The sequence below is a fragment of the Hesperophylax consimilis genome, chromosome 21 (assembly GCF_061612785.1).
Source record: "Hesperophylax consimilis isolate HC1 chromosome 21, BYU_Hcon_1.0, whole genome shotgun sequence".
Lineage (NCBI taxonomy): Eukaryota > Metazoa > Arthropoda > Insecta > Trichoptera > Limnephilidae > Hesperophylax > Hesperophylax consimilis.
Window position 1 is genome coordinate 21,795,526 of NC_142856.1, and position 16,857 is coordinate 21,812,382.

The 16,857-nt window shown below is 34.4% G+C and overlaps 1 protein-coding gene across 1 annotated transcript in view; it reads left to right on the plus strand.

Moving 5' to 3' along the window:
• The window catches only part of LOC149413743 (calpain-D-like), a 39,290-nt gene that overhangs the window by 8,270 nt on the left and 14,163 nt on the right, over nucleotides 1-16,857 (plus strand). The window contains exons 3-4 of the mRNA XM_089644748.1: nucleotides 15,675-15,918; nucleotides 16,040-16,356. Coding sequence (XP_089500874.1) covers nucleotides 15,675-15,918; nucleotides 16,040-16,356 — 561 coding nt within the window. The remainder of the gene's footprint in view (nucleotides 1-15,674; nucleotides 15,919-16,039; nucleotides 16,357-16,857) is intronic.

Consider the following 16,857-nt stretch of genomic DNA (forward strand, 5'->3'; position numbering starts at 1 on the left):
TTATTTACATAACAAGAGGGAGACAAAATACTGTAGGAGGGGTGGGTAAGGGTTGGGAAAACAGTTTTAGCGGAGGTTAACTGAACAAATTACATATGTGGCTATCAGTTAAATTTGTTTGATTATTAATTATTTTGGAGATATTATTGACAGCTCTCTTAATTTCTAAGGCTAATTATTTAACCTAATTCCGATTACATTTTTACGCATTATATAGTTCCAGAGGATATATCGAAAGTGTGATTAGTTTCTATTAACCTCTCAGAAAAAGACTTTTATTTACTTTGTGTTCCTTTGCGAACTGTCAAAACGCGAACATTTTTGTGTTATTCACGAGTTTTGTTAAAAGCTTCATAACTCACGTTTTGGGAAACGTAGCCTCATTCTAAAAAATGTTTTGGAAAGATTATGAAATTCACTATCGTATTGTTTTGTTTTACGTAAATATTTGCGTTTCTAAATATACATTTTCTGAAAACGTCAAAAATATGTAAAAATCGCTGACCATTTTTTCAAAGCTGTGAAAAATGTACTTTTTTCTGAGTATCATAAAGAAATAACACTTTATACACGGTGTCCGGAAACTCGTAGTACAAGCGGGAAACTGGAGAATCTACACCACATGGGGAACCCAAAAAAACATAAAGTTTTTTGATTTGAGCATTTTCAAAAAAAAAAAAAAAAACCAAAAAAAAATATTTTTCGGCTATTTTAGGGTTAAAGTTTTTTCTGGTGTTTAGGGTTGAATAACATATGTTTTAAACTCTGCAGAGCAGAAATATTTTATGATTACACCGGGTTAAATGAAGGGTGATTTCAAAATAATGCTTCAAATCCGAGTTTCTTCATTTGTTTTACTTTCAAATAGTTTTAATTAGTTGGGTACTTTGATCTTCAGTAATAATTTATAAGAATTTGATTAAAAAAAAAAAAAAAAAAAAAAAAAAAATCAACTTCAAACTCGATTTACTCGATAACGAAAGCTCAAATAAAAAAAAAATATACTACAAAATCGACTCCAAATGTGATGTAGATTCACCAGTTTCCCGCTTGTACTACGAGTTTCCGGACACCCTGTATATTGAAGAAATATAATTAAAAACTATTAGTCACCTCAAAATATTAACCGTCCAAACTAAAATATTTTTAATAAATTATTTAGAAACGCAATAAATTATGAACGAACAAGATGACAGATTCAATCGACTTAGATAATGCACCTCTATATTCCATAGATATTCTTGAATACAGACGCGTAGCGTTATTCATTATCGATACTCAATACGAATATACACATTACTCAAGAACAACAATACGAATATACACATTACTAACGTGTTTGAATCAGCTCCTGCTAAAATATTAAAAAAATAACGAATTTAAATAGATCCTGATCATAAGTAATACGTTACTCTAGTGCTAATTTAGTAACAGTGCAGTGAAAGTAGTGCATCACTCCACATACGTGTTGTGTCAACTCAAAACCTAAGTTTATTAAAAATAATCCGCCATTACCGCTATTAGGTACCTAATTCCACCGAGCGCGACTTACTACTCTAGTGTGACTGTGTGCGTGTCCGTACTAGCCGCTCAGCGCAAGTACTCACTCCTTCCCGCCGATACAAGTCAGGGCAGCTAAACCTATCTCGCCAGCTACTTTATCATGGACTCCTGCGATACATATGCATTCATCACATTAGCAAACAATATTATACGTGATTTAAATACGACCATCATGGATCCCACTAATAAATTTACTAAAGAACAAATGGGTAAATTAACGCCTCAACTCTCAGTGCTACTAGGCAATATTAGTTTGGTTTCCACAAAAGTTGGTTTTCTTGAAGGTGAATTGAATGCCTACAGGAACATTTCACCTAATCATTCCAAAAAATTATCAACTACCAACATCGAAACGGAACAACTGACAGGAATTTGCGAAACTTTGAATGAAATGGACGAGAGAAAATCGCGATCTAAAAATGTAATAATGTTCAATGTTCCTGAAAGCTCGGGTAATTCTCAAACTGCAACAATGAGTGAAGATCTGAATAATGTCAAGAATATTCTTAACAATGTTGATAATGTAGATACCTCGCTAATTAAAGTGTATCGATTGGGTAAGAAGGACACTAATAAAACACGCCCCATCAAGGTCGAACTGTCCGATAAATATCAAGCCAGAACTGTTCTACAGAAAAAAGGAATACCGTATGGAAATGTAATTATCAAGACCAAGAACGACTTAACAATGCTTCAACGGCAAGAAGTACAAAACTTGTGGAAGGAGCTGGAAGATCGAAAAAGCAAGGGAGAAAATAATTTAATTATCAAATATATCAACAATAGACCCAAAATTATAATAAATATACCAAAAAACTTATAACCGCGCCACGTTACATCTTCTACCAGAACGTCAGGGGACTTCGGACTAAACTCAGTGACTTTAGAACTAATGCACCCACCATCACACAGGACATCATCATACTCTCTGAGACCTGGCTGGAACCATCGATATACTCAGCGGAGCTCGGTCTACCTAACCACAGTATCTACCGAGTTGACCGAAATCGGAACACCAGCTCCAAATCAAGAGGAGGAGGCGTCCTGATAGCAGTAAATAAAAAAATTTCATCGAAATTATTAAAAAACAAAAACAATGATGTTGAGCAAATTTTTGTAATGTTAAACGATAAATCCAAAAAAACTATCATCGGATGTGTATATATTCCACCAAATTCTAATATAATAATGTATAAAAATCACTGTGAAGATGTCGAGCTACTCAAATCTAACCACCCTAATCACAATATTATAATTTGCGGTGATTATAACCTACCTAATTGTAAATTTAATGATTTGGATTACTTACCATTAACGGCGTGCGAGAGAGAAATCTTAGACATGTCGAACTATTTAGGTCTATTTCAATGTAACAATGTGCTGAATTGTAGTAATCGGACACTTAATTTAATTTTTTCTACTGATGAGGGTATAAAAGTCTATGAGTCAGCCGAATCCTTTGACCCAATTGATAGTCACCACCCTCCACTTACAATACTAGTACCTATTACAATAGAGTGTGACCCTCTAATTAAAAATTGTAGTCGTAATTTCATTAATGCTAATTACCAGGACATTAATCATGCACTTAACAAAGTAAATTGGTCTGTTCTCAAGGAAGGTGATCTCAACTATAGCGTAGAACTATTTTACTCTCAACTGAATAGTATCATTTCCGACACAATTCCTCTAATTCATCATAAAGTACGAAAGTATCCGATATGGTTCAGCAAAGAATTAATTCAGTTAATTGTTATTAAAAAAGAAACACATAAAAAATATAAAGAACACAGAACAATTCCCAACTATACGGCATTCAACAATATTAGAAGAGATTGCAAAAAAATGACAAAAAGATGTTATAAAAATTACATTAATTCGGTTGAGAACACGATACTTCATGATGTAAAATACTTTTGGAAATACACAAAATCAATGAAAAACAATGATGCTGGTATTTCTGGTAATATACGTTACAGACAAAATAGCTCCAGTAAAATTTATGAAATTGTTAACATGTTTGCTGATTACTTTAAGGACGTGTATGAACCTGATATTCCAGATGACTTAATTCCTTACTTCAATTCGGATATAAATTTACACTTATCGCAAATACACATTGATATTGAAGACATTATAGTCTGTATTAAATCACTTGAACCCAAAACGAGCTCGGGACCTGATAAGATTCCTTCCATCTTACTTAAGAATTGTGTCCAAAGTTTATCTGTTCCGCTTAATATACTGTTCAACAAGTCACTCTCCACAGGACACTTTCCACAAATATGGAAACTTAGCTACCTAACTCCTGTATTTAAAAGTGGTGATAAATCCTTTGTTGAAAATTATCGGCCTATCTGTATTCAATCGTCTATACCTAAACTTTTTGAGAAATTGATTCTTAAGAAAATCAGCTTCTTTGTAAACTCTTGTATCGCAACTTGTCAACACGGCTTTATCTCCGGCAGATCAACTTTGACTAACCTAACATTATATGAAAATTTTATTTCCAATGCACTTGCCAACAAACAACAAGTTGATTCTATATATACGGACTTCAGTAAGGCGTTTGATAAGGTCTGTCATAAAATCCTCATTAATAAACTTTTGAAACTCGGCATTAATGGAAACCTTTTATCTTGGTTTAAGAGTTACCTACTTAGGCGTCAGTTAACTGTCTGTATTAATGATCACTTATCCTACATGTTCGAAGCTACCAGTGGCGTACCCCAGGGTTCGCATCTTGGTCCTTTACTTTTTAATTTATTCATTAACGACGTAACAAACATATTCACCCGTGTTCTCATTCTAATGTTCGCTGATGATATGAAGATATATAGAATTATTTACAATATCGAGGACTGTCTAACACTTCAATCTAATATTAATAGCTTTTACGATTGGTGTCTTAAAAACAAATTAACTCTTAATGTAAAAAAATGTCAACTTATGAGATTCCACAGAAAAAAAAACCCATTTTTGTTCACCTACTTTCTCAATAATCACACCTTATTATCTGTGGATGAAATAAGAGACCTTGGTATAACATTTGACACTAAATTAACATTCATTAAACACATTAATAATATAACCAGTAAAGCAATGCAAATGTTAGGATTTGTCTTACGGATTTCAAAGGATTTAAAAAATTTAAAAACTGTCAAATTACTTTACACTTCACTTGTTAGAAGCCAACTAGAATTTAACACCACCATTTGGAGTCCTTACTACAGTGTACATGAGAATTCCCTTGAGCGAGTCCAACATAAATTTTTACGTTATATTAATTTTAAATTGGGAATATTCGTCGAAAACATTAATTACCCCTCTCTGTTACAATTATTGGGACTCGATACATTAAAAGAAAGAAGAATTTGTTTTGACCTATTTTATCTATTTAAAATCGTTACCAACCTGTTGAACTCCCCTGAACTTCTTTCGTTAATATGTTTCCATGTACCTAGTCGATCAGTTCGTTTCAAATTACCCTATCATTGCAACAATACAGGATCTAACGCTGAACTCAATTCCATAATAAATCGCCTACATGTACTTGGTAATAAATATGTTTTGGATGAATCTATAAACATTACTAGCTTAACCTCATACAAACACTATTTAATTAAAACTGTATGTCAGCGCTTCTCAGATTGATTATAATCAAATATAGTTTTAAAGTATTAATTTATCCGGGATTTATTGTATATGAATTGTTTATATATTTATATATATATATAAATATATAAACAATTGTTGTATTGTATTTATAATAACTATTTCTATTGTTCTCTTTTATGTATTTTATATTTATATTTTTTTTTATCTATGTATATTCTGTATTAATATGTATAACAAATGTTATTTTTTTGTAAAAGCCGCTATAATCGGCGTTAATAAATAATAAATAAATAAATAAATAATAAATAAATAAATAGATACTCTGTTTTTTAAATCATGGCAATCCGTATACTAGTGATGGAAATAAATCGATTTTTGTAAAATCTCGCGCGTTTACGTGAAAAGACGTACTAATGTCTTGACTGCTATTATCATATTTACGTCTTTTGACGTTCTAATGTTCCGAGTGGTTAAATGATTCGCGACTTTAGAAAAACCATTATTATTTAAACATCTAAGATGTTCTTTTATTCTTATGTTGATGATCCAAGCTGTTTTTCCTATTTAAAAAGCAGAACAATCATTACAATTAAGTTTATATATGCCCGAGTAGTTCAGCTTGTCAAAACTATCTTTCCTACTAATTAAGTATTTACCTGTAAAATGTGAAGAAGACTCCAATTCACCTTTAGTGCCGATGTCCCTCTCTGTTGGGAACAAGGCTACAGATACCTGGGAAGACACATTGTTGAACCAGAAGACACAGCCACATATCCAATGACAACCCTGGTGAACTAATAAAAGGAACCAGGTGACTGTTAAAGGAATGAGGTAAAATGGGAGATAGCATAGTGGGCCTATGACCTAAGTGCTTATGGGAACCTTAACTCATAGTGTACTTTTTTGGTCGATGTTCATCTTAAGCTATAACTTGTAACAGTTTTGAACGATCATAGGTTGTTTCTCTTGTGTATCCTTAAAAGATTTGCCAAAAAGTAATTCTACTACTTTGTTTAATTCAAATAACGCTTCTTCAAAGATGTTTTGATCGTATTGAACATTGTCTGATATTAATACTCGCCGTCGCCGAATCAAAATGTCATCCATATTTTCATTAAATTTATTCCATAGAATTACAGAGTCGGTCACTTGACAAAACGCTACGATTAAGGCAAACAAATACAGCAATGACCTAGCTGAACTGCAAATAGCAGCTTCTGATAATGTTTTGTCCCAATCAGAGTCATCTTTCAAGAGACCCATTGCTTTGCATGCTGCTTGATAGGTATTATAAGAAACTCCTTGTATAGTTTTAATGTGTGGAAAAGATTTTGGGCCTTTTACAACATGAAGTAAAAAGAGAATTAGTTTTTTAGCTCCAGGAAAGCTGTCAACTGGAGTACCTTGCTTTCTCTGTTGGAATATTTTAGTCTGATTCCACATATAATAGCTTGGAACCTTATCATTTGTCTGTGTTTTTGCGAAATCGTCTTGACCACAGAACTTACAAAATGCTGTTAGTGTTGTATCCTGCGGATTAGTAACAACGTCATTAATGTTCTCTTCAGTTCAGTCAGTTCTCGTCAGTTCTCTTCTAAGGCTCGTAACGGGAGCCCGTGTCGCGGTACTGTCTTTTGCACACGCACGACACCGTAACACTCTCATGACGATAGACGAATTACTAACCACGCTGAAAAATGAAGTTCAAAAAATACAAACAGTAAAAGACTCGAAAACAAAAAACAACATCGAAAAAATTATTATTGTGACCTTGGATAACCCACGGATTAATCATTTCAATTAGACACAAAGAAACACTCTATAGATAATATACAAAACAACCGGAAAATATAACATTACAAAAAATTTCAAAGCTTATAAAAAAAAACTTGCATATTTAATAAAAAACACAAAGTATGACTACTATAAACAAAAACTAGAATTATCTGAAAATGATAGTAAAAGGACCTGGTCCATCATAAATGAAATTATTGATAAAAAGCCTTTCAAAAATAAAACAATCAACAACATAAACCACAATGATTCTAAAATTTGCTGTAAATATAAAACATTAGAAGCCGGAAATATATTTAACCATTTTTTTGCTAATCTAGGGAAAAACCTCGCTAACAAAATACAACAAGGTCTTAGCAACAATGACCCAAACACTACAGTAAATAATGAGCAAAAATTTGAACTTTTTCAACCAACAAAACCAGAAGAAATCGAACAAATCATTACAGGTATGAAAGGAGGTTCTGCCCCTGGTTTTGACGGAATCACAGTACAAACATTGAAATGTGTAAAATCTCAAGTATCAAAACCATTAACTCATATAATCAATACAAGTTTTCATAGTGGAGTATTTTCATCCACGTACAAACAATCTGTAATTATATCAATATTTAAAACCGGCAATCCGGAAGAACCAACCAATTACCGTCCTATTTCTTTACTGTCAAATATTGCAAAAATAGTTGAAAAAATTGCTAAAAAAGAATAACTCAGTTTATTAAGATCAATAACGTGATTCACGAAAACCAGTTTGGATTTATGGAAAACAAAAGCACAAAAGACGCCATTGCTAAATTATCTCATACTATACAAAACCCTCTAGATAAGTCATTAAAATGTGTTGGTATATTTGTTGATCTTCAAAAAGCTTTCGACAGCATATCTCATGTCAAATTAATACAAAAATTAAAAGTTGTGGGATTTAATGATAGAGCACTAAATTGGCTAAAAAGTTACCGCGCCCTTGAGGTGATTTTTCACAAAAACGGCGCTATACAAATTATCCAATTATTATTATTATTATTATTCACAAAAGAATACAAGTTGCAAAAATAAATCACACATCAAGTCTTCCATTCACAAGTGATTTTGGGATACCGCAAGGTACTGTATTGGGTCCATTACTTTTTATCATGTATGTAAACGGTATTTTTAAACAAAACCTCAGTGGAAATGTTAATTCTTATGCGGACGACACGATAATCATAGTTAAATGTAATGACTGGAAAATTGTAAAGAAAAATGCAAACAATGACATCCAAATCCTAAAAAACTGGTTCGATACAAACCTACTTACAATCAATGCCAAAAAAACTGTTTATATTCCTTTCTCAATAAATAAATTCAGAACTCACCCTAACATTGACATAATTATACAAAACAACAAATGTAACAAAGTTGTCTGTAATAACTCATGTACCATATTAAACCATACAACTGAAATAAAGTACCTCGGTGTAATTGTAGATCAACATATGAAATGGAACAGACACATATGTGAACTTGTTAAGCGCATAAGGAAATGTATCTATATATTTATTAGATTAAGAAATATTCTCAAGTTAAATAATCTAAAAAAAGTCTATTATGCACTAGTCCAGAGGTCGGCAAAGTGCGGCTCCGGAGCCGCATGCGGCTCTTTAGCCTCTTAAGTGCGGCTCCCGCGCAAATGTTCACGGAAAGGCGCGCAAGACGCGCCGATGGTATCGGCGGGTGACGACTGTAAGGTGCGCGGTGCGAGGAAGACTCTTCTCGCATTTCAATAAGTCTGGTTGGCGTTGGATAGCAGTCACCTCGCCAGTCGCGTTTGTCGCGCACGTGTTACAAGGGTTTTTTTTCCATCCAGCTGCACAATCTACAGGTATTTACATCATAAATTTAATATTTATTTAATATATGATAATCATTTATATTATAATGTTATTTATTTAGTGTTGGTGTCGGAAAAAAATAATATTATAATATGATAGTTATTTAGTATTGGTGACGGAAAAAAAAAAATTCTGGGATTTTTTTATAGGTCCCCTATTTCACATGGCTACCAAAAAGAAGCAAAGAAAAACGGAAGATGAAAACCGTGAATTTAGAGTTGAGTGGACCGAGACTTTCGCGTTTATTCAAAACTTAGATGGCCTTCCGACATGTCTTATTTGTAAAGAAAAATTGGCACATAACAATAAGTGAAATTTGGAGAGACATTTAAAAATAAACACACTTCATTTAGCAATTTATCCTGTCGGTAATGCAAGGGAGAAAGCAGTTGAGGAACTCCAGAAGACTCAAGAGACATTAACTTCTGTATTCAACAACTGGATGCAATCTTTCAGTAATGTTAATATGGCAAGTTTTGTTGTTAGTCGAGAGATTGCTAAGAGAGGGAAACCGTACACAGACGGCGAATACATTAAAAGTTGTTTTGTAAAGGCATCCGAAGAACTATTTCGGGATTTTAAGAACAAGGCAGAAATTTAAAAAAAAAATTAAAGAGTTACCGTTGTCTGCCAAAACAATGAAAGATAGAACACTTCAAATGTCTTCGAATATAACCATCCAGCAAATCGAAGATCTAAAATTGGTTTAGGCTTTATCAATAGTAGTTGACGAGTCTTGTGACATAAATGATACAGCGCAAGTTTCGCTTTTTGTAAGATTTATTTCTCATACAGGTCCTAAAGAAGAACTTTTAGGATTATTGCCACTCAAAGGTCAGACGCGTAGAGAGGATATCACAAACACTGTAATTGGATGTATGGATAAACATCAAATTTCTCTCGAAAAAATTGTGTCAATTTCAAGAGACGGGGCCAAAAGTACAACCGGCCACAGAAAGGGGTTTGTTGCTCTTTTGAAAGAAAAAAATAATCACGAGATACTTGCTTACCATTGCATCATTCATCAAGAAGCGCTTTGTGCGCAGACATTTCCAAAAGAAATTTGTAAAGTAATGGAATTGGTGATTACGATTGCTAACTCCATTTTAGCTAAAGCTCTTAATCATAGCCAATTCAAAGAATTTTTAGTTGAAATGGAGAGTGAGTACGGTGATCTTCTGATTCATAACAAGGTACGTTGGTTATCAAGAGGGAACGTTTTAAAGCGTTTCGAATTGCTGTTTCCAGAAATCAAAGCATTTATCCTTGAGAATATGTTATGGCTTCGTATTAAGAACAACTAAAAACTTTAACTCCATACAAGCCATTAAACTGTTATACATATCTCTAGTTAGAAGCACAATTGAATACAACTCAGTAGTTTGGTCTCCCTCTTACAAAATTCACATTAATAACATTGAGCGAATACAAAAAAAATTTCTGCGTTTTATAAATTTTAAATTAAATATCCCACTAGAAGACTTACAATATCATTTCTTATTAAACACTCTAAAAATACACACATTGGAAGACAGGCGTAAAATAAACGATTTAACTTTTTTATTCAAGATTCTAAACTCTAAATTCGACTGTTGCGAACTTCTGCAACTCATAAACTTACGAATACCTACAATAACAACACGACAAAATACACTATTCCACTGCAACACACATAAGCGAAATTACATTGCGAACTCCCCAATACAACGGTTTCACACTATGGGAAACCAATACTTAGGTGATGTCGATATATTTAACATTAACTTTGCGAATTTTGTGGATTATGTAAAAGACCTATTTCAATACTATTCCTAAATGGAAGTTATATTTTTGTAAACCAGTCAAATCGCTGTATTTTTTAATTTATGTTCTTGATATTTTTAATTTTGTTTCTCGCATATACTTATGTAATTTTATTTTTATTATTTCTTTCTTTTCTTTCTTATGTTTCAAAACTGTCATTAAATTTGTACCACCCACATGTAAAAGCCCTCTGGGCGTTAAATAAATAAATAAATAAAAATAAATAAAGAAGGGTGTTAACTATCCAGAACTAACAGATTATAAGTAGATTCAAAACTTTTATTTCATGTTAGACGTTACGTCTCATCTAAATAAACTTAATCATAAACTACAAGGAATAGGTAATACATCATAATTACGTAATAGTGTAATACTTAATATTAAAATACTTAACTGATTATTATAATGCTTTTATAATTGTCTCTTTTTTTTTAAATCGTTGTAATGTACATATTTGGCTCTTTGGCAAATAAGTTTGCCGACCTCTGCACTAGTCCAATCATTAATTCAGTATGGAATCATTGGATGGGGAGGTGCATATGAAAAAATTGTAAGTCCTGTAAAGGTGGTACAAAAACTAATTATTAAAGTAATTTTGAAAAAACAACCAAAATTTCCTTCAGCAACATTGTTCAATATTTTTAAAGTACCAAAAATTGAAGACCTTTATAAAAAAGATTCAATATTACAATTTTTCAAAGAAAATTTAATAAAAAAATTTAAACTTAACTCATCATTAAGGCATAAGCATAACATCCAAATTCCTCTATTTTCAACACAACAAATGCACAATAATTATTTTTACAAAGGCATAAAATATTTCAATAGTCTTCCCGAAGAAATAAAAAAAAATAACAAATTTGGTATCATTTAAAAAGAAGATCAAATTATATTTAAAAAAAAATTAACAACCATAACATCACCAATCACTTCATTTCATGCCATATTATAAATTTTTAACATTACAACATCCTAGTATTTAAGATTATATTTACTGTACACTATTTTATAGTATCATTTTACACTAAAATGTAGTAAAATTATGAAAAAACTCCTACACCAAGCTCAAGATCTAGCTCTCTTAATTGACGTAGAATCCTTGTAAAAGTATTTCACTATTTTGTTTATGCCATATATTATGTTTATTACCGTAACAATGTTAGGCTGGGTTTACACTTGTAAGTAAAATTTACGACTTTCGTAAATTTTTGATAAGTTACTCACAGGAGCGATTACATATGCATCCAACTTATCGTAAATAATGCTCACGGAAGTTGTTTGGAAGTTTAACTTACGAACGTCTCACAGAGACCGCTACACCAGTAATTCTCAGTGTTGCCAACTCGAATTTTAAAGTAGAGCTAGGCGAAACCCAAAAAAGAGCCAAAAAGGAGCTAAAATTTTGAAAGTGACATAAAGCATGGGGGGGGGGGGTTGTTAGAGAATTTCAGAGAAGAAAAAAAATTCGGGGGCGGACTGCAGAATTTTTGACAAAAAAAAACTTACCTTTTGTCCTTCTTGTTGGCTGCTTTTGAACAACTCATAACAAACACTCAACAATACACTTGTTTGTTTTTATAATTTTCAAAACACAATTATTTCTGATAATATCGAAGTCTTCAGGATATTTTTATTGTTTTTTTTTATAATTTTTTTTTTTGTTAGGCAGCGACTAGTCCTCTAAAAATCTAAGCAGTCATCCGGTTCCAGTTCCTGTACCATCGCACTGCTAGGACCGGTTTCATCAGGATTTTTTTCATATACAGCTATTGTTCCAATTTTTTTTTGAACTTCTGGGGGAAATTCATAATCCTCGCAACATTTGTTGTGTCGCCTGAGCCCCGATCGAATTGTTAAAATCGAATTAACCATGTCATTGCCAAGTCTATTTCTAGTTTTATTTTTGACTATATTTAACTGGCTAAAAACTCGTTCCACTTCTCCGTTTGACCACGGCAGAGCAGGTACCGAAACTGCGAAAGAGCTGATTTCGTGGAAAGGATTTTCATCAGCGGCATCACGATACTTTAGAACCTCAGCCCAAAACTTGACTGTGCTTGATGTGCTTCTCCAGGGTATTAGAGAGATCTTGAACCATTGGACTTCGGCTTTTGCAATGATGTCTGCAGAAATGCCCATTCCGTTCATCAGAGGTGCGATGCTTTCTTTCAGCTGTTTTAAAGTGTTCGAAACTGACAACTGATCTATTTTCCGTAAAACTTCATAATTTTCCGGTAGTCTTTGCTTAAGTTGCTTAATCAGTGAAACAACGAACTGAGTGCACCTGCTTCTGAATTCTCTCTCGTTTTCTTCAGAGAACCTTCCTGTTTCTTTTATTCCTCTCACTTTATTTTCTACCAAGTAACCTAAGTAGGGGTGAGGATCCAAATATTCGTGAAAGTTTTCCGTTTCAAAGATATTGATCTTACGTGTAGGGATCAATATTCTTTTTCCCGCCGCGCAGAAAAGTAAAGATCGATAGGTTTACAGCGCAGTTCACTGTAAGAGTTGCGCGGCGGCCTGAAGTGTCGCGGGAATCGGTCTATTTTTAGTAACTGTTTACTTGTGCAGGAGTTCAGGGAATCTCTTTTTTTGGGAAGTCCTCGTTATTTTGGAATATTATTGCAAATATAATTTTTTTTTAATATTATTTTACGTGAATAAGAGCTGAAAAATCTGAAAAACGAGCTAAGAAGCTAAATGACTTTTTTTGGAGCTGACGACGTCGATTTAGAGCCAGATCTAGCTCTAAAGGAGCTGAATTGGCAACACTGGTAATTCTATTTTTGGAAGATGGCTTCCTGACAACAACGCGTTGCCGCCGACATTGACAGCTGTCGGTTAGTAATATTTGATAAGGGATTTGTTTATTTACGGTTAGATCATGGATCCCCAAATATTACCCATTTCCGCACATAACGGATTGCCGCTGCGATAATATGCACAATTTTGTCAAACAAAAACGTAAGGGCCCGCAGAGTGTTGGATTAGGAGTTGGCTTCAAAGAAAAAGTACTGATGGGGATTTCGTTCGTTTAACGGCAGAATTAAGATTTGAGGATCAACGAAAATTCTTTAATTTTATCCAAATTAGAGCAACTGACTTCTAATACATATTGGAAATGGTTGGACCGCTAATTAAAAAGAATGATACTCGTTTTCGGAATGCTATTTCACCAGCTGAAAAATTAATGAGATTCCTGAGGCGTATGTGTGAACACCATGTACGATCGTGTGAGAAATGCGGAGATCCGCAAAGAGTACAAGGCTGATGTAAGCGTAATGAGTAAGATCAAGAAAGGGACGCTTAGATGGTTTGGGCATGTAAAACGAATGAGCAAAGTAAGGAGAATATACGATGCAAATGTGAATGGTAGCAGAAGTCGGGGACGCCCGAGGAAGACATGGCACGACCAAGTGAATCAGATACTTGAGTCGGGCCATGTCAAGAGTCAGAATAATAAAAGAGTACCTATGTATGAGACGATGTATGAATGTGAATGAGGCAAGAAGTGTGTGCCAAGACCGAGTTGTTTGGCGGTCCGTCCTCTCAGCCTACCCCTGCGGAGAAACGGCGTGATGGATAGTTAGTTAGAAAAAATAATGGTGACTCTTCGATTTTTGGCGTCAGGTAATGTTTCCTATGTATTCTTGTATTGCATTTTTATATGCATTCATTGGAGATATTAATTTGTTGTGAAGTTTGATAGCTGATCCATCAGTTTGTGAAGTCGAATACTAGAATCATTATCACACATTTACACAGGCATTTTTTAAACATGACATTGTGTTAATGATAAATAATGTTATGTTAGTCTCCATAGATTATTGCAGTATATTATTTCATAAAGCTGTTCATGGCGACAAATAAACAAGTCCCGATGAGCAACGGCAGAAAGACTTGTCAGCGTTGCAGATTTCTGTTTTACCATCCCGACAGTGACGTCAAAACTTACGGTAAGCATCTCAACTTATCAATCTGTTTTGATAAGCTGTGAGAGAGCCGTAAATTCCCGCGTGAGCGATTAGACCTGTCAAAAACTTACGTAAAAAAAACTTCCGTAACTTGGTATAAATTACGGTAAGTGACTTATGGTGTCGTTTACATTGGTAAATTTGTCATAAGTCGCTTACGTGAGCAACTTACAGGAAAAAACTTACAAGTGTAAAGGCAGCCTTATAATTTAAATAATAAAAAAAAATGTTGTTTTCAGTGAAATAAAACCTCTGTCCATTGTGTTTCATCCTTGAAAACCAAATAATATTGTCAATAAACAAGCCAACATGGAGAGCTCCGATATACTTGTTATCGCGACAAAGATAAGTACTCGCCGCTGCGGCTTTTGTGCGTGCGGAAAATAGTTTTGTCGCAAGTGATTTTTAAAATTGCAATATCTTCTAAGATATTGATATAAATTATCAAATAACACATTATATATGTAAAAGATAAAAATGATTACTGTGGAGATAGACATATACCACCGTGGATTTTTGTGTAGGCCTTTTTAAGATATGCAATTTTGTAGTACATTATTTTAATGCATATCATAAGATCTTGACAGCGTTAGCAATGTATAATTTTTTATTAAACCCTGATTTGTTTACAAAATATATGTAATGATACTGCTACCCGGCTCAGAACAGATATTGTCTAGTGAGTCGGGTAGCTCACATGATTTGTGAATAACCATTGATGTTAATAAAAGACCGGGTTACCGGCAATACAAAAAAAAAAAAACAATTTAAGCGTCCGATAGTATGTTTTTTCAACTTGATTACAAAACATTGACTTTTCTCTACTTTTTATAAATATAATAGGCATGTATTATATATAAAAACCTTCTGGAAACTAATTGAACAGTTGTTTTAAATTTAAAATAAATTAATCATTTCTCCTCTCCGAATAAGAATCCAATCGAGCTTTAAATTGGTTTATATTAGTAGAATTGACTAATAGAATTTTTGATGATGGATTTGTCAAACAGTCAGTTTGCTGTTAATTATAATTTAGTGGTTCTTTCCCCAGATGGACATGTGGAGCGTGCACCCTGGAGAATGTGGGTCGCCGCAGCTGTGAGGCATGCCTGTCTCCCGTGCGGGGCCCCTCCAGCTCAGGAGGCACAGGGGGCCCGGGCTGGAGCGTGAGCACGCTGGCACGGGGGGCGCGCGCGGGCCGCGGTGGTGGTGCCTTCATCACCGTATCGGACTGGCCCGCCCCGCGCCCCGCCTATGTGCGCTCCCTGTCGGAGCAGCTCGTGCCCGCTAGCAAGGTAACATCATTTTGGGTTCTTGTCTCACAGTGAAATTAGCTTAGTCACCGACACTGGCTTATTGTTGAGTTACGTGCCTTCTTTTGTGGTTAATGAAGTGAGTAATTGGATTGGATTGCAGGTGATCTCGAGTCGCCGAAGCGTTCACGAGTGCTTCGACCTGTCCCCCTCCCCGACTTCCTCGTCCTCCCTGCGCAAGAGCAGCACAGGCGGCAGCTATGCCAACCTGCCTGTGACAGGTCGTGCTCGTGCCACAGTTCCCGCCACGTGCAGCGGCGAGGACTGGGACGGCGAGTGCGCCGGCGTGATCTACGCGCTACCCAACAAGGGCCGCTACAAGGATCTGAACCTGCAGCTGCAGGTGGGCGAGGGGGCAGCCTACTCCTACATTGCCGGGCCTGAGATGAGAACTACACACATTACGCAGCAGGACACAGAGTGAGTCACTACATTACAATACATTTATACAAGTTTCATTTTGTGGCGGTTTTTGATAACAGAACTTTTTGATGTCCATTGTAAATTGTGTAATTGTGTCGATAGATATCTAACATTGTTAAGTCAATAAATGACAAACTGAGATGAACGGCATAATATGTTATTTGGAAATCTGGAAGTGTTTATTTTAGTGCTGTGTCAAAATATAACTAGGCGTTGAAAATAATAGCTATATTCCTTCAATGCCTAAACTAGTTATAATTTATAATACCTTCACGCGAATATTATTCAACCCAGTCAACGATTCAACTGGCTATGTACCTATTTTTATTGTATTGGCGCCTAATGAATAAAAATGGTTAACAGGCTTACACTTTGAACGATATTATGCTAAATTTGAATTGTCTTTTTATTATGTACCTTCCTACTAGACCTTTCTAGCCGATATGAGGCGCTAAGTGTCGAGCAAATCTATCGGTGGCAAGCAAAATTTAGCGATAG